Source organism: Pipistrellus hanaki, assembly GCF_964339955.1.
Source record: "Pipistrellus hanaki genome assembly, chromosome: 2".
Lineage (NCBI taxonomy): Eukaryota > Metazoa > Chordata > Mammalia > Chiroptera > Vespertilionidae > Pipistrellus > Pipistrellus hanaki.
This window is the reverse complement of record NC_140504.1, coordinates 82,031,805-82,051,452: the sequence shown is the minus strand read 5'-3', so window position 1 is coordinate 82,051,452 and position 19,648 is coordinate 82,031,805. Positions and strand designations below refer to the sequence as shown.

At 36.2% G+C, this 19,648-nt stretch overlaps 1 protein-coding gene across 2 annotated transcripts in view; it reads left to right on the top strand.

Annotated features, from left to right (window-relative positions):
* The window catches only part of CADM2 (cell adhesion molecule 2), a 1,134,397-nt gene that overhangs the window by 880,708 nt on the left and 234,041 nt on the right, over positions 1–19,648 (top strand). For both annotated transcript variants that reach the window (XM_084871928.1, XM_084871927.1), the window contains exon 3: positions 1,531–1,680. In XM_084871928.1, the coding sequence (XP_084728054.1) occupies positions 1,531–1,680 (150 nt within the window). The remainder of the gene's footprint in view (positions 1–1,530; positions 1,681–19,648) is intronic.

Below are 19,648 nucleotides of genomic sequence, written 5' to 3'. Positions count from 1 at the left end.
TAAAATTATTCTGAACTCCATATTTATAAGCTACTAATCCTGTATCCATGGTAATTATTTCTTATTTCTGTTTTTACTTATATTTTCTCTGATGTGGTGTTTTGCTTCACCTCACTTCCCAAGATTGATAGCTCTCTATGTTTCCCAGCTAGAGGTCACCTTTGAGCTGAAAGAAGACACATCCCACTCTGGCTCCTGTTGACTTTAAGTCAACTACCAAAGAATTTATTCCAGACATATCCTAACCTCAATTTAAAAACTCCACCCTAAGGATTAGAGGGAGATGTCCTGGGGAGTTGCCATAGTGACTCTAAGTGGCTGGCATTGAGGAGACAAAGCTGCTGATATCAAAATTTTATACTTGATAGGCTTAATTATATAAAGTGGCCATGAACCTCTGTGCTTGTGTCATTTAGGTCTGGAAAGAAAATTTCCCCTTCAGGCTCTTCTGTATCTTATGGTGTCAATCAACAGGCTTCTTGGTAATAAAATTCTTTATGCCAATGTCTCTAGCATAACCTCAAGTGGTGCTTATAGTAATGACAGAATCATTACAAAACTAAAGAAAAAAAGGAAATATATTTCTTGGGTGTGATTAAGTCATCACAATGTTCTTACATGTGTAAATTATCCTTGACTTAATGAACTACCTTTCTAATACAAGAGCGTTTTAAGCTGGCTCTAGCAAATAAATTTTACCCATGTTGGTAATTGTTACTAGACCTGGCAGAGCACACCTTCAAATGCTCTTGCTAACCTAACATTTATGTATTATGTTTCTATGAGCATGAATTTTGTTTTAAATATTGGAAGTGCTATTATTAAGTAGAGTTCTTACATGCATTTCTTTAACAAATAACTACATCTAGGAAGACAGCAAACTTAATTTCTAATGGTATCCAAATTAACAAGGGTTATTTTAAACATTTTTTTCTTGAGAATAAAAGAAATATGTATTCAAATCATAAAAACTACAGAAAGGAACAAAGAAGAATATTATCTTGATTTCCACTTTAAGACTTTGATGGGTAGTCTACAAAATGAACAATTTTTTGAAAACTACTTATTGTTTTCTCTCACACATTTTGTATTTCTAAAAACAGCTATACATACAAGAAACCCTAGTGAAAAGGGATTTTTAAAAAATTATTTTATCAGAAATTGAATCTAAAGAGAGTTCAGTTCACCCAAAATTATTCCAAAGCCTTATCTTCAAAGATGAGCAGTTGCAGCACAATTTACTATAATTAATGCAAGGCCAAGGTAAATTAATGATAATCATATTATTTTTTAAATACAAATGTTATGTGCCTAGGAGGAAAAGGAGGTTTTCTGGAACATGTGAGGGATTTCAATTGTATGTCAAAACTGTTGTCCTCTGACAAAGGGTTTTCAATATACAGTGGTTTGTTGTTTGGTTGGTTTAAGTTTTTTTGTTTTTGAATGAGAAGTTAAATACAATGAAGCTTTTGGGAAATTAATCATTTTATAACTTTCATTTAATCAAATTTTTCTTTACTCCCCTTTTAGGCAGCCAAGGGCAGTTTCCACTAACACAGAATGTAACAGTTGTTGAAGGAGGAACTGCAATTTTGACCTGCAGGGTTGATCAAAATGATAACACCTCCCTCCAGTGGTCAAATCCAGCTCAACAGACTCTGTACTTTGATGACAAGAAAGGTGAATACCTTTTCTTTTCAATGTTTTAATCATATTCTGAAATGTCCTAATTATAATGAATTTATTTCTAAGAGATGATTCAAATTATTCCTTTTGATTACCAAACTACTGCTGCTTGTATTTAAACATGTTAAATATTAAATGCGTTAGTTTGCAAGTCATAAACACTAAAGATAACCCGTGCCAACTTTTTAATAACATAAACAGTTCTAATTCTGTTTCAAAAATAACATTATGCTCTCTCTTAACAATCCTTCTATCCAGATACCATATTCTTTTGTTTTTGTAGCTTCATTGCTTATAGATTGAATATTTTCTTCTTCACTTCTGGCATTGTGATATGCTATTTTTATTACCTTCACTTTTAAAAAAAATATATATTTTATTGATTTTTTACAGAGAGGAAGGGAGAGGAATAGAGAGTTAGAAGCATGAATGAGAAAGAAACATTGATCAGCTGCCTCCTGCACACCTCCTACTGGGGATGTGCCCACAACCAAGGTATATGCCCTTGACCGGAATCAAACCCGGGACCTTTCAGTCTGCAGGCCAATGTTCTATCCACTGAGCCAAACCAGTTAGGGCTATCTTCACTTTTCAAAAAAAAAATTTTGAGGTGTTTGTTGCACTTTTTTTCAAATCAAGTGATCATTGTCACTTTCAAAAGAGTGAAGTTCATTAATTTAAAAAAATTAAGTGAATAAGAAAGAAGTCACACAGAGATTTAACAAAATGTTTTATATATATATATATATATATTTATATATATATATATATATATATATATATATATATATAATATTGTGGCCAGATTATTATGATCTCTAAATGCATAATAATCTGGCCACAATATCGAATATATATATATATATATATATATATATATATATATATATATATATTAGAGGCCCAGGGCATGAATTTTTAAATTCGTGCTTGGGTGGAGTGCAACCAGCCTGGCCAGGGGTGGGGGAGGGTCGAACTCCTGATTGAGGGGACAATTTGCATATTAGCCTTTTATTATATAGGATATACACTAAGTGGCCAGATTATTATGTATTCAGAAATCATAATCATAATAATCTTGCCACTCAGTGTGTACATATATATAGTCATATATATAGTCTTATATAGTCTATATATATAAGACTATACCAATTTTAAGGAAAACTCTCATTTACCCAATCATATTAAAAAATCTTTTTAAGACTGCAGACTTTTAGGGATATTCATGGAATAATTAAATATATAGTTTCACTATTGAATTTATCAATTTGATTATATTCCATATTTAAACTAGCATAAAACATATTAGTTTAGAAAATGTATTTTCCACCCTTGCATTTAATGAAATAATTTAACTTAGAAACATTTTTTCAAAAGTGTAGATACTATCAATGACAAATTTGTCCCAACCAACAACTAGTATAAATTTTTATAACATTAGAAGATTCTTCTTTATTCATAGGAGTATAATAATTATCTCCACCATGTAGAAACTTATTGCACAGTGTTTTTAAGGAGATCTTTGAAAGACATTTTTACAGTGACATCAAAATCTGTGAGGTCAAATCCTCAGGCATAAAAACAAAATATATGCAAACTGTTCTTGCCTCCTCTTTCATGATTCTATAAGTTATCCTCTATAGAACGTCTAACACTAGAATTGATTCAGAGTATTTGAAGCTAATGCATCTTTCCTGTAGCAAATATTGAACAATTTGTAAAGCAAGATTTGCAATGCCTTGGAAACAAGGCAGCTCCTCTTTTCTGAGGAATAATTATGGTGAGAAAAGCCATTATGTTATATTTGTTATATTTAGTAATATATTCCTGTATTTTACTGCTATAACAATATAATGGCTGAAACCAGTTTGTCTCAGTGGATAGAGCTTCAGCCTGACAACTGAAGTGTCCCGGGTTCAATTCCAGTCAAGGGCACGTACCTTGGTTGCGGGCACATCCCCAGTAGGAGGTGTGCAAGAGGCAGCTGATTAATGATTCTCTCTCATGGATGTTTCTAACTCTCTACCCCTCTCTTCCTCTCTGTAAAAAATCAATAAAATATATTTAAAAAATATAATGATACACCTGACTGTATGAATTGCTGTTGTATGTACTTGCTTTATTTCATTTATACTATTCTAATTGCTAGATAGCTTAGACATAGGTTGAACAAAGCTAGTGTGTGTGTGTGTGTGTGTGTATGTGTGCGCACGTGCGTGTGCACATGCTCGCATGTTTATGTTTATAAAATAGCAGGTTTCTGTTTTCAATATTGGACTTTTTCTAACTCTATCATTGTTCTAATTGTCGGTTGCAACACAATAGCAGAATATTTTGAATAAAGAAACCTTTTCACGAATGGCCATTTAGCATGTCTGTACTCTCACAATTACTTGGTTCAATTCCTATGCGATGTCTTAGTGGGAAGGATCTTGGACAATGAGGTACATCAATGCAAGACTTAGAAAATGAAAACATTTTTTAAAGATTCCATTCAGAATTTACCACATACTGTCTTGTTCTCTGCATTTAACTGCCAAGCCTCAATCCTAAGACTTATCTTGAGCAAATAAACTTGCTGCAAAATGCTAGAGCAGCAGTGGAGAAGCTAAGGATGGCTTAGTGTGACTAGAATGTCCCATATGTGTTCTGCAAGTGACAACTGCTCAGAACAATAGAAAAAATGGTGGGTAGCCTGTGTTGCTGATTGCACTAACTCCTCCTATAGGTGGCTGCTCCTGTTAAACACTTCATTCTTGGCTCTGTTCTTATTTCTGTCTCAGCTGATGATGCCAGTTGTTCTTGGAGCTTTCAAGATAAATTGTTTGTAGTATCCTAGTGCTTTAATTGTGTCTCAAATGATTATAACATGCAGCTGAGGTTGAGAAGTTTTGAGTTGATCAAATCAATTCTCATAAGAGTTCTGTATCCCTAAGCTTAGATTTCTGTGCTAACATAGGTTCCTGAAAAGGAAGGAAGGTAGGGAGACAGGGAGGGAAAAAGAAAGGAGAGAAGCTGCTTAGGAAAACAGAACAAGTACTTCTCATTAACATTGCTGCTGCCAGGAAGAGATCTAAGAGGCATTCTGAATAGTGTTTCATGTTTCCTGGAGACTCGAGCTCTGAGGATCCTAGTTATGAGGGTTGAACAAAACACTTGGGATGGCAGATATTGGTCCAATTAGAACTGGAAAAGCCTTTCTTATTTACTTGGAATTAATAGCCAAAGAAAATTATGCTGTGTTTGGCCAGCTGATGATCAGGTAAATAAGTATTAAGCTGAGCTCCTTTCCTATCTATCTCTTTCACAGAAGTTAAATATGACCACTCATATTTACACCCCACCAAATTAGATGTTCTTCTTGTTGTATTATACCACGATTGCTTTTTAACAATTTCCTTATCTACTATGGCAATGGTCCGCAAAATCATTTAGTCAACAGAGCCAAATATCAACAGTACAATGATTGAAATTTCTTTTGAGAGCCAATTTTTTTTTGACTTAAACTTAAACTTCTTCAAAATAGACTAAGCTAGGCCATGGTATTTTGTGGAAGAGCCACAATCAAAAGCTCAAGGGGCAAAGAGCCGCATGAGGCTCGTGAGTCACGGTTTGCCTACCACGCTACTATGGAATCTCTTTACAAGGGAGATAGGTGTCCAAGGGAGAGTTGTCTAAATATTGCAACATTTCTCTCTCAGGCAAAATATGGAAGAGGTCAGAGATTTTGGGCTTTTGCTACCATGAGCACATTTAACATGATCAGTAGCTTTTGCCATTTACAGATGAAGAAACTAAGGATCACATTTGTCCAAACATTCGGCTAATGCCTGGCAATGACAGGATTTGAATCCAGGTGTGGCCTCTGGGTTAGTTTTAACCAAAGTGCCCCTCAGAACAAAGGCATCTGGGCACCAGGTCACCTTACATACAACCCAGTTACATACAACTGCCATTGATCTTGGCAGCCGCCTTTCAGATACAGAGCAGCAGTTCCTTTCAAACGCTTAAGACACACCCGGCATTAGACAGAGGATACAATGCAGTCAGCGCTCTTGATGATGATGGTAGTGCTCTGATTCTGTGCAGAATAATTCCATAGCCAGCAGCCATGTGCAGATATTTAAGTTAATTAAAATGCAATAAAACTTCAAATTTAGTCTTTTGATCACACCAGCTGTATTTCAGGCACTCAGTAGCTACATGTGAGTAGTGGTTACTATTTTGGAAAACACTCTTCTGGATGCCTTGGCTGGTGGAATGCCCATTTTCTAACTGAGAAAGCCCTAGGTCATCATAAAAACGAGTATCAAATATTCAATAAGTAAAATTTTGCTGTTTAAATTGCACAGCTTTAATGGGAACATTGTAGCGCAGGAGACAGGGAGTCATAACTGGCTTCTAATTCTGCCTTCTGATACCAACTAACAGAGTAATAAAATGGGCACATTGACACCCTACCAAATTAGATGTTCTGGTGGTGGTGCCAGAATTGCATTTTTAACAATTTCCCTATCTATTGTGTGTGCACTGAACACCAGAAATAATTAACCTATAAAGTAGATATTTAATTACAACTCCATTTTATTTCTGTATAGTTTCTTTATGAAGAAATTTCTATAACAACCTGCAAGTGTAAATGGAAAATAAAACCAAGAGGAAAATTTGCAAGTTCTTGTGGGTCAGAGGGACCTAGAACATATGTAGCTAAGGCAACATTCACTTTTATGGCTCTCTTTTCTCTACAAAACATACTGCATCTTTTATCAAACAAAAGGAAGCATTTGAAGTAGAATGGATATAGAAAGACAGAGTAGGGACTTGAGGCCATTGAAACACCACAGGAATGCTGGGTGGTATTTGGCAATAGAATTGTAAAAAATCAATGAGATCATTGCATCTGTTTCTCCAAAGGTGTGGCAGAAACAATTGAAGTGTACAATCTTATCACTCAGAAAAGTACACTTCAATTCCTTCCTGTTATTGACAAAGGATATTTTGGACAAACATCTCCAGTGTAGGCATTCAATAGACACATCTCTGTGTGCTTGTACTTTTTTATATAAAAATGTAAACTACACTACTTTTTAAAATGATGTTTCTCTTCACAGTATTTTTTCTTTTTGAATAATCCACACAAATTATCTGAAGGAAATTTTAGTTCTGAAGGGACAAAAATAAAATATTATTAAGGGCATGAATAGCCCCAAATTTCAAGTTTTAATTATCTTGCTGATAAAGTTTCACTAATACTGGGGACAATGGGAGAGGAAAAACATGAATAAGAAGTCCTAAAACAAGGAGTGATAAAGAGAAGAAAAATGAGATGAACCTGAAATAGAAGCACAGGCTCTCCTAGCTGCATGCCAAACAATGCCACCTAACTGTGCTCATTCTTACAGCTGGCTCCCATCCATTTGACAGGCTTGAACATATTAAAAATCAACTCAGTAAAAATCAGGTATTAATATTACCTTTCTCCTGGCTTTCAAACAAAATTCAGACATCATGTATAACTAAAAGACCTTCAATTAATGACAATTTGCAGTTATATAATGCTCTACACTTTCTAAGTAACTCTCAACATGTTTATCTTTTCTCATTAATTCACACCAACCCTTTGGGGTAGACATTCTCATTTTCTATAAGAAATACTAGACTTTTGCAGATTTGAATAACTGAGTAGTAAGGGAAAAACAATTATGATACCTCAGCTTTCTTATAAGCTTAATTAACTTGGAGCTATGTCACTTTAAAGAAAACACACACATATTTTTATTAATTTCATAGAGGAAGGGAGAGGAAGAGAGAGAAACATCAATGATGAGATAGAATCAAGAATCATTTATCGGATGCCTCCTGTACACCCCACACACTTACCTCTGTAGATTGAGCCTGCAACCCAGGCATGTGCACTGAACAGGAATCAAACCATTACCTCCTAGTTCATAGTTTGACATTCAACAGTGAGCCACACCAGCCATGCTATGTCATTGTGATGACTTCGTTTTATTACTTTTTGTATTTAAATTTTTTTGTTTGTTTTACTTTTCCTGTGAAAATTATTTGTTTTAGGTCTTTATTCCAAAATCACTTTCTGCTTGAGGAATCTTCTGAACATATCTCATATTTTAATCTCAACACACAACAATATTTTTATATGTTTTAGCAGATTTCCTAACAAAGTATATATATTAACTTATTATGAATCAGGTTCATAATAAGTAATAAATGACACATGAGTTAATGGAGAATGAGCACACTATATGCATAGTCATAATTAAGGGAAACAGTCAAGATGATCCAGCACCTAGAGGCTAGCAACTGTAGGAACCGTTAGATCCATGAGCCTGAGAAAAGAGTCCTAGTTAGAAACTGTGGAAAGATGGACTTCTCTTTTTCCCCACCTCTGATCTCTTGTCAATGCCTTCCATGGGCTAAGTACAAATGAAAATCCTAGGTTAAGTTATCCTGGGGTAGTTTACTCTCCCCAGGCAGAGAAAAAAATATAGATCTGGAAGAATCAACAGAAAATCACCAGCACAACTTAACATATATAAAATATATTTCTCCCAACCCAATATTCAGAATAGATAATATTTATTGCATACCATGTGTCATTCTCTACTCACAGCTAGTTTTACTTCGTTCCTTTTTTGGAAGAAATAAGTTACAACCATGCAAACCTTTCCAAAACATTAATTTATCAATATCCCTAAAATTAGGGACCGAGCCTAAATTGACAGTCAGACATTCCCTGAGAGGTCCCAGAATGGAGAGGGTGCAGGCTGAGCTGAGGGACATGCCCCCATACAAGAATTTCGTGCACCAGGCCACAAGTATATATGTAAAGAAGTAATATGCAAATTAGCCCAGACACCATAACAGTCACAACCAGTGAGGAGGAGGCTGTCTGAGCAGGTGAGGCCAGAGCAGAGACAAAGACAGAGACAGGGGCACCTGCCCACAGCAGCCGTGGCCAAATGCAGGCCAGGAGGGGAGAAGGGAGGAGAGAAGAGAGGAGAGAGGGGAAAGGACCCTTTCGCAGCAGCTGTGGCCAAGGGCAGGCCCTCACCGGTAGTCTGACCTCTGCACATGACCTGTTATTTGCTAACATCCCAGTACAACACTCGCAGTGTTCTTGGTAACTTGCCTAATAAGGCTCCAAGAAGGTGATCTAGGTTTTTCCACCTCATTCCTGGAGGAAAACATGAAGGTCTGCTGCTGGAGGTTCTAAGAAATGTCATATTCTGCCCTAGCTGGTTTGGCTCAGTGGATAGAGGCTTGGCTTGCTGACCACAGGGTCTGGGTTTGATTCTGGTCAGCGCCATGTATCTAGGTTGCAGGCTCCTCCCTGACTGAGGCCCAGGTCAGAACTCATGTTGGAGGCAGCCAATCTCTCATTGTCCCTCACCTGCTCAGGCAGCCTCCTCCTCACTGGTTGTGACTGTTATGGTGTCTGGGCTAATGTTTCTGTCTTTCCATCTCTCTTCCATGCTCTCTAAAATGCCTAAAGAAAAGTTGTCATTTTTTCATGGTGAAGGTACTGGAGTCCGTGTTGATGAAAACACCTTGGTGGCTGCAGGGGCCAGCAGTGGCAGCAGCAGCAGGGCGATGGGGGCAGCACCTTCCCCTGATCAGCCATATATATGATTCTTTTAGTAAACTTTAATTTTTGTATATTTAGCATAATTTTATACTTTATATTTTAGATAAATTAGATTTCACTAATATTACCACTTTGTATAATACTTTTTGTCCAGTTTGTGTTTACAAGTAAAGGTGAAATTTATTACAAATGTAAGGGTACCTATGTGAAAATGACTGAGTTTCTGAATTAAGTCCTCATTGCTATTCATTAACTTTTATTTAGCAAAATCTTCCAAAGGGAAAATTATTTCTAAACACTGAAATATTATATTCTACCTCCTTATGATTTATTTATGCATTTATTCATTCACTCAATTGATGTTTGCTGGCAATTTCTTATATGATAAGCACTGTACTAGGTTGTTTGCAGTTATTGTAGCTCACTGCTTTTTGTGGTGTCCATTCCATGTTTAATAGAGCTTCTTGAAAGAAACTTTGTTATTAAAATCAGATTTTCTTTATCTTCTATTCATACATGTTTTTGGACACATGATTTATAAGTCCATTTGTATGTCAGTGAGACATACAGAGTGGCTAAGCTGGTGTGACTCAGTGGTTGAGCATGGACCCATAAATCAGGAGGTCATAGTTTGATTCCTGGTCAGGGCACATGCCTGGGTTGCAGGCTCGATCCCCAGTATGGGGCATGCAAGAGGCAGCCTATCAATGATTGTTTGTCACCATTGATATTTATATCTCTCTCTGTCCTTCTCCCTTCCTCTCTCTGAAATCAATAAAAAGATGTTTCTTAAAGATATACAGAGTGAGCACATAATCAGTAATTATTTCAATGATCATAAGCTACCTGGGGAACACCACTTTATATCATCCCTGCAGAAAAAATGGTCACCACCACTGTGCCATCTACTACCATCTCCCAAAACAGTATTTTATAAAAGCAAGCAATAACCAGGTTTTGGGGAAATGCCTCAATATTTTTTTATAATATTTAATATTCTCCAATTTGTGAGTTAAGTTATTAAAGAAAGCAGGCTTACCTAAGAGTTCATAATCTATAAATATCTAATTACATTGGATATGTAAAATATCTCCAAGTTATAATTTCAGTTCAGTTTCTTAAATATTTATGAAATAGTGCCATGTCTCAGGAATTATGCTGGGCATTGGCACTACTAAAAGAGTTAGAAACATTGATAAGAGAGAATCATCCATCAGCTGCCTCTTGCACACCTCCTACTGGGAATGTGCCTGCAACCAAGGTACATGCCCTTGACCTGAATCAAACCTGGGACCTTTCAGTCCACTGGCTGACTTTCCATCCACTGAGCCAAACCGGTTTTGCCTGTACTATTTCTTAGTAATTTATACCAGACTTGGAGCAATTGATATTGTCACCAATGGTGAATCTACACTACAGAAATGGTAGTCATTTTTGAATTTGCAGCTTTTGAGTTCAAGAACTGACTTAGCCCTAGGACACTGATGTAAAGACTATTCTACTCACACACTTAGACTTCACTGCATTTCTCTGTTCCAGTTTCAAAATAACAGGAGGAAGAAATGGATTGGTTAAGTGCTAGGTGCCACTTCTGTGCTTCAGATGGAACCAGGTGCTTGTGGCCCATGAGTGAGCCAGTCACAATAATTTACATCTTCTATCGTCAATAAAGGCCCTACTCTATAGGCTCATTGTGTAGCATCTATACATCCCTTGACATAATACTTTTATTAAAATAGCTTTAAGATAAGTACAAAATGAATGAAAAACCTCTATTTTAAATATTATTACTTAAGTATTCCTAATAAGTACCGACTTTTTTTTTAATTGCAAGGAATATTAGTTTTATAAGTAAACTTCAAAATATTGGTTCAAGTGCCAAGAAGTAAAAATAAAAATAGTTATTCACTAAAGACCATATTAATTAAAAGAACTACTAGATTATGACTTTATTATAATTAAAATGTTAATGAATTTGATCTAATTTTCAATTTATTCATTTTTGTTTTCTAAAATTATTTTGGATATTTCTGGTATTTATAAATACTGAGTGATTTTCCTCTTCCATGATTTTTCAGGTAACATTTCTCCATCCTTCAAACAAAATATTACAGTTAAGAAATACATTCTCCTAACACATATTTTAATTTATTGTTTTATACTGTGTGGACTGAAGGGCTATACATTGGTATGGGTACCCTACTTTCCTTAGTTTATTATTACTTTTGTCCTAGCAAGATCCTGTGTGATCCTTGGTAACAGATGTAAGTGAGCATTTTGGGGCTCTCATGGAATGCAGAGAGGCAGAGTTATTTTAGTAACGAAGTGTGAGTCTCTGTAAGAATTAAGTGTCTTGGTTCAACACCTATTTATAATGAGGTTAGTTAGTAGACTCAGGTGCAGATGGCTAATGTTGGGGGTGAAGTGGGGGAATGCTGAATGATTGGTCTGCATATTCTGTAACATTCACTTTTACATTTCAGAAAGAATGGTGGCAGTTTAGGAAGAATGGCAGTAGTATGAAGCTAGACATAGCATGTTGTTTTGGACTTTCAAAGCCCCTTCAAATGCATACAGTCCACCTTTTAATGATGAAAATTGTATGCAGTAAGGTTGAATAAGCTATTTCCTAAGTAGTGAATTGTGATATAAATATCTTCTAGGGCAGTGATTTTTAACTGCTGTGCTGCAAGAATTTTTAAAACATGCAAACCTGACTACTTAGTCAGGGACACTGACCTCTTTTCCCTTAACTTGTCAAATAAAGAAAATTATAGCTGCCAACCCAATAGCTGTCCAGTGTGAATGAATCAAAATGATACCTTTTTCTTGTCAGATCAGCAAAAAATACATACTTTCTGTTTGCCTGTGTTCTTCCATGGAGATGATATGGTTATTAGTCACTTATTTATTTGTAACTTTAAACATTTTTCTCATGACATTTTATGGTATAGATGAGTTGGTTTTGTGAAGTTTATAGGCTTCTATAGTCAGGGGATCTGCACTCGAATCCAGGCTCCACCACAGCTTTGTGTGTGATCTTGAGTGGACCATGACTTACATAACCGATCTCACTCCACCCTCTTGAGGCAGTGGTTTGTGTTAGGCCCCCTCCTGCTACGGTATGCCCAGGCCTTCAGGGTGAAAAGATTCTTAGAATTTTGACATTTTTAAAATGTTGGAAAACCAATGCTGCCATATCAAACAGAATTAAAAGCAAAAGTGTGCCAGGGATTCTGAAGCAGTTTCTATCTAACAGGAAGTTGAGGTCTTAAAAAAAGAAAAAAAAAACACCCTTTTGACTGAAAGTGGCTGTGAGTGAGTAAGTACCCGAAGTGGGTCTTTTAGTTACTGGAACTTGAAGCAGAGACCCTGCCTTCCAATGCGAATATTCAGCCCTGCTGGTACCTGGGTGCTATAACTGTGTTGAAGGTAAAATGCAATGAAGGCTTCTAATGTGGAGGCTGAGTAGCTATTCTAAAGCCTTTTGGAGAAAGCACCTAAGTTAGAAGGAGAAAACTTAGGAGGAAAAGGAGAGTGTTCATCCTCACCTTCCCTCCTCTCTTCTTTCTGCATCAGGTCCAAGCTCTTGCAGCAGGAGCTTTCCATAAAGAGATGTTGTTTCTCCCACCTTAGAGCTGTCACTGAGTTTATGTGACAGAGTGGCAAAGAGCGAGGATGAAAATCAGTCCTGGTGCCCTGATGCTGGCAGCTACTTTACTGCTTTCTTTGCCCCCTTCTATAATTTGAGTGGGTGTCTAGCAAGTCAACATGTGCATTTCTATTTTGTTTATTACCTCCTCACTAAATACTCTCTTATTATTAATATTTTCAATGGTGTTTTGAACTTTTTTGGAGGTTTCTCATTAGACTACTCTGCATTGTCTATTGTGCTTCTGCTTTTTAATAGCCATAACTCTACTTTTTTTTCCTCCCTCAGTATATCAGCTACAGTATAAATTCTTTTAAATTTAGAGGAATGAAAGAAAAAAATCAGTTGTTATGGGAAGGGAGGCTTTGAATATAGAGGAGTAAAAAGAAGATAAAAATGACTTTAGCATCTCTAGCATGAAATGATAATGACCTGAACCAAAAATTAAAGCTAAGGAAATAGAGAAAAATAATATATTTGAAAGGTATTCAAGCAATGAATTGCCTGGGATTGGGGATGCAGTCAGGCAGCCAAAAATCAATTTCAAGTTTCCAAACCAGGAGCAAAGTAATCTAATTATGAGTAGGCATATAATTGTTTATATTATTAGCATATTACAATCTATGTCAGAGAAGGTGTGACAGTTGAAATTAATTGTATCTCAGTTTCTAAGGGATCTTAAGATTATAGACTCACAATAATTAGTAGACGTTTCATTTACTATATCTATATGTTTGACACTAATGCACGTAAGAGTAATTAAGACTCATTTAAGCCGAAACCGGTTTGGCTCAGTGGTAGAGCATCAGTCTGCGGACTGAAAGGTCCCAGGTTCGATTCCGGTCAGGGGCATGTACACCCGGTGGGGGTGTGCAAGAGGCAGCTGGTCAATGTTTCTCTCTCATTGACATTTCTAGCTTTCTATCTCTCTCCCTTCCTCTCTGTAAAAAATCAATAAAATATATTTTTAAAAAAGACTCATTTAGGCATTCAGTGACATTTACTGAGCTGCTATTTGCAAGGTGATGTTCTAGGCACTTTGGATATAACAAAGAAAAACAGGCAACATTCTGCCCTCATGCAACTTCCATTTAAGTAGGAGAAAACTGACCCTAAGTAAAATAAATAAATACATGTATATTTTGTGCAATGGTAATAAAATATATGAAGACAAAAAATGAAGGAAAGGGAGAAAAGAAGCATCATTTACAATAAGGCCTGAGGGAAAGCCTTATTAATAGAGTGATATTAAAACAAACTTAGAAGACGATAAAGGGCTGGAAGTGGAACTGTGTGCAGGGCAGTGAGGCATGCCCAGGAGCAGCCTGGAATGGGTATGTCTGAGGAAGAGCTCAGCCAGTGTGTGCAGATCAGAGTGAACGGGGAGAAGTGATGAGATAAGGCAGAAAGGAAAGGGCCTGGGAGTGTGAGCAGGTGGGGTCTCGTTGGTCATGGAAGGATTCTGGATTTTTCTCTCATGAAGATGAGAACCCACTGGAGGAAGGGTTTTGAACAGAGGGAAGGTTCAGATTTGGCTTTATTTCATTTGATCTTGTTAAACCGACAAGAGGGATTATAGCATAGGTAATTGGGTATATGAGTCTGGAACCCAGGGCCTGATTCAGGTGGAAGATCTTAGACAGAGTGAGCCTGTCACCAGACTGGAGGTGTCACCAGGAGGATCAGGACACAACTGATCCAAGGCATGGTTCCTGGAAGCTATCACTGGTAATTTAAGATGGTGAGAAAGAAAAAGCATTTGAATCATGAATTAGCTTTTTTTAAATTTTTTTTTTGTTTGCAGCTTTCTTTTTTGTGACACTTGGCCTACAGAATCTTATTGAAAAACATGTAGTGATAGAACTAGAAGCAGGTTAATATCTCCCCTCCCTTAATTTATAAATTGCAAGCATTCTACCTTTCATATCTTATTTTTTGTGTTCATGTTTATGAACCTTATCATTCATATCCAGAAGGTAAATCAATGCTACCGAGGTTCTCTGCATACATGTTTCATCACACTTGCAATCATGTTAGATGGGATTCCCTTTACCAAGTGTGGGCATTCCTATCTTATTCTCCTGCAAAACCCTGTGTAGGCGGGAAACTGTGTCCTCTTTCCTCTGAAGACAGCAAGGTCAGGGAGTGGACATTCAGACATCAGTGATTCTGCTAGTGAAGTGGCCTCGACCAGATGTCCATGGGAGTTGCAGGAGCTCATTCCCATGTCTTCCCTGGCATGCAGAAAAGCTTCTGAGAATACCTACAAGTTATTAGGGATTAAACCCTTAGGTTAAGTGGCCTGCTATCATTGAAGAAAACAAAGTAAGAACAAAAGCAACCATAAACAAAGCAAGACCCTCCCTAAATCCTAGTCTTCCCTTAGCCTAATCCAGTTTTCCTCCCTGCAGTAGAAAAGAGGGGAGTTGCTTTTTTGTTGTTGTTGCATGAGAGGGAGTTGGGGTAAACACATCACATTTTGTGTTGAGACCTGTTTTATCTTCCTGCCACCATTTAGGGCCTTTCTCTACAACAAGTTATTTCTGCACAAGGTTGTAGGTGGGAGCTGCAATAGTGACCACAGCAAGCAAACCAACCTCATTCATGGAGGTCTGTCAGCACTTAAAGCATCAGCAGTGAGGGCTGCTGTATTTTCTAAATCAGGTACAAGCGATAGAGAGCTTTGTAAATTACCATAAGAATGGATTATTAAAAAATGAAATAATAAAGCACACAAATTGCAAGTCCCAATTTTGTATTATTAGGTTCTATAAAAATAACATATAAAATAAATTATGAAATTGTATTTATTCTTTGAGCCTGGTTATATTTAGAATAACACAGTAATTACCTTATTTGCAATTGTTTGTTATTACTTAATCAGAATTAACAAAAAGCTATAAAATAAATACTAATTGTTCACATTAAAAATTATATACCCACTTTGAATGACCATCATGTATACCAATTATTTACATTTTAATGTGATGCATATGTTTGCTGCTTGCTTGTTTATTTATTTATTAAATCTCCTGGGACTGACTAGAATTTCTTACAGGGAATAATGTATAATCTAAACTGTTTCCATGTCTTATAATAATAGCAGTCATAGTAGAGAAATTAATCTCAGACAAGTATGTTTATAGGAATAGAGAAGATATTTTAAATCTATTTCATCAATCTTAAGATATTCATTTTTAATTTTTATCCAAAATGACACACATTTGTTGCATTTTCAAAATTCAGCTTCAATCCCTCATTAGTAGCCAGTTTCATATTTATTCTGTAAAGTTAGAGTTAAATATTTTTAATGAAATAAATTAATTCAGTATCTACAATTTCTATATGTGGACCTTTTGATGTAATATACCATTCAAAATGTTCTATTGTATGGGAAAATGGTCTGTTTTACAAATGTTCAATGTAAAGATCATCACATATTTTACTGATAATTGTACTTAATTTGTGGATCACATCATAAATAAGTGTAAAAACCCTGTTATTTCAAGCTCTAACTTTCGCCTTGCTTTTTAGTCCTAACTGTCTGTGCAAGACATGTTGCCTTCCTTCCTTGCAAGAAGTATTAGGATCATTAATGACACCAACCATATCAGACAAATTAGGAGGCTGGCTGTATAACTCACATATGTAAAATTCCTGGGCTAGTTTCTTATCTTGTATGAAAAAGAACTTTTGTTGTTGTTCAACATTCTCTACAGAAACATGCATTAAAGTTGTTTAAAATCAACTACATATAAGAGTCTTGCATTTAAGTTTGAACACAATTCACAATTTTTACAATTTGAGAAGAATCCTGATATTTGGATGATGTTTTTATTGTGTAGAAAGCATTTCTTGATTTAAGAAAAAAAAAAAAGCAGTCCATTGGTTTAAGTTCTGCATTAGCATTTTAATCTAGTACTCCACTTTGTTTCCCTGTTATTGTAGCTTGCCAGTTTACTGCTATATAAAACCGAAACCACAAACCAAATTTATTGACAGAGATCACACATTTTAAAATCATAGCAATGTGAAATTGCTATAAAAGTTTATAAGCATTTATTCTCAAGATCTATAGTCATTTCTTTAATAAACAATTTATAACTAGCACTTTGAGAAACACTGTTGTATATAAAGTAGAGATAATGCCTACTCTGCAGAGATGACGTTAAGTTTACCAATAATCTTGAAAAAGTGCCGACCAAATAGTAGGAATTTTATTTTAAAGAACTATTAAATTATATTAAGTAATTATATATTCCACTTTAAGCAATTCAGGAGTTGAAAAAGGAATAAATAAAACAACCTATCTGACCTGAAGAATCTTATAGAGAATTGATAAATATGAAACTGGCTACTTATCTATCAATACTTATGTATCTATATGTAGATATAAAAAAACTGAGATATTCAATAATAACATATCTTTTGTTTAAAAAATCTTTATTGTTGAAGTGTTCCATACAGTATATCACTTGTTTCCCTCCAGTGACCCCTAGCTCACCCTGCCCCTGCCCCAGGCCTTCACCACCGTATTGTCTGTGTCCATGGTTATGCATATATATAGACAAGTTTTTTGGTTGATCTCATCCCACCCACCTACCACCACTGCCTTCCTTCTGAGAGTCTAGAGCAGTGTTTTTCAACCTTTTTTGGGCAAAGGCACACTTGTTTCATGAAAAAAATCACGAGGCACACCACCATTAGAAAATGTTAAAAAATTTAACTCTATGCCTATATTGACTATATATAAAGTAATTCTCTTGAATAGGAATCAAATAAACACAAAGAAAGTATTTTATAATTACTTTATTATGAAATATTAATTAAACAAAATAGTGAAAAATTATAAAATTCTTGCCTTGTCTGCACCTACGGCACACCAGGCAACATCTCGCGGCACACGGAACAGCGGTTGAAAAACGCTGGTCTAGAGCATGGGACAGAATTTTGAATGAATATCTTCTATAAGAAAAACTAATAAATTGTTAGGGATTGGTCAGAGCATAGGCAGAAAAATTATACTAAATTAGGGAGATCAGAATAAGACTCAAAACAGGAGATGGGTTGTGAGATAGGCTTTAAAAGATGGCAGGCAGAGCAAGTTGCTGCAATTTGAGACTGTTGAAAGCTTTCTGACACATTTTTCTCTGCATAGGATGCATTAAGGAAATAGTGGAGTATCTTAGCTGAGAGAGCTTGAAAAACATTAACTCATATAGTCCTCACAAGGGATAAACTGCTTTTGTTTTTAAATATATGCATGTTTCACATATAAGGATCCTAAAGCAGCAAGCTCAAGGACATGTTTCATTTTGCTGCGTGGAAGTATATAATCCTAAATAGTCTTCCCTCACTCACAGCCTATGCTCACCAACGGAATACAGTGCCCTCTCATGGGGAGTACAGGGAGGCTAAGAATGGAGAGGTTCTAGTGAGTTGATATGGGGAAGATAAAGATAGAGGGTTTTTCCAACAAACCCCTAGGTGAGCTCACAGTGCACAAAGCAAGCTGAAAGGTGTGAAGATATGTCCCACTGCCCTATAAGGTGAGAGGATCAAACTGGCACTGCTGTGCATGAGGAATTACAGCTACAGTGGGGCGGGAAGAATGAAGGCAGGTGGACTCTGATTTAATTCCTTGATGAGATCTAAAGATTACACGGAGGGTGAAAATCAACTGTGACAAAAATCTCTGAATGTTAGAAGGAAAATCTCTGAGGAAAGAGAAGCTACACACCCCTCTGACCTCCCCTCCACTCTTGGTTATGCACTGAGTGAAGGTCAGTGTTCTGGATAGAATACCAAGTAATTCAATTGAGAAGCAGAATGGAACTAGGAAGTGGAAAAGGAAACGAAAAGGCAATTATTTGTGAGAGATGCTGAGAATGTTGAGTATATACTGGCAATAACCTGGCTGACTGTACAGTTGAGTGGATGCCTGTGAAGAAATCAGTGATAATCAGTGATGATTCAGGTCTCAAACCTCTGTGAATATGATATCCTCAAGAGAAATGGAGAATTGAGGAGGGGGTGATGAATGTGAAGAGAAAGGGTTAAATTGATGAAAATAGAGTAATGAATGTTCTTGAAAACTTTCAAAAGGAAGAGTAATTTTGTATTGAAAATTATGATATGCATACCTGAATGCATGTAGACTATAAACCGAGGGGTACTTCATTTGGGTTATTTGAGAACAATATAAAATTGATAACCATAACTGAAGTAAAATTACCATGAGAATATATAGTTAGATCATAGCAGAAAACGCAGGGCACCATCAAAACATTCAAGTTAAGAGGGTTTAAAGAAGGTACCATTACAAAGATGCTGGAGGGTTTAAGGAAACCAACAAAAGACTACCTACTCATAGGCAAACAATTTGAAAAGCTATCCCTATGCCTGGAAAAACACATGACCTAAGCTGTAGCCAGAACATGCAGCCACTACCACAGCTAAGAGAAACACTCTCCCGTGCCCTTTTCCTTTCCCACAGTAGCCTGCCATGGACTTTCTTTGGCTGAGGACTGGGAAAAGGGAAAGCACATCCCCTAGGAGCCAGTAGCCCAGGCCAAATAGAGTACAAGGGGTGAAAATGATAAAATCAGACACTGTGACATAAGTAACAACATTATTCGCAGAATAATCCTAAAAAGAACTAAATTATTTAGAGCACATAGTTTGTGAGAATGAACTTTATA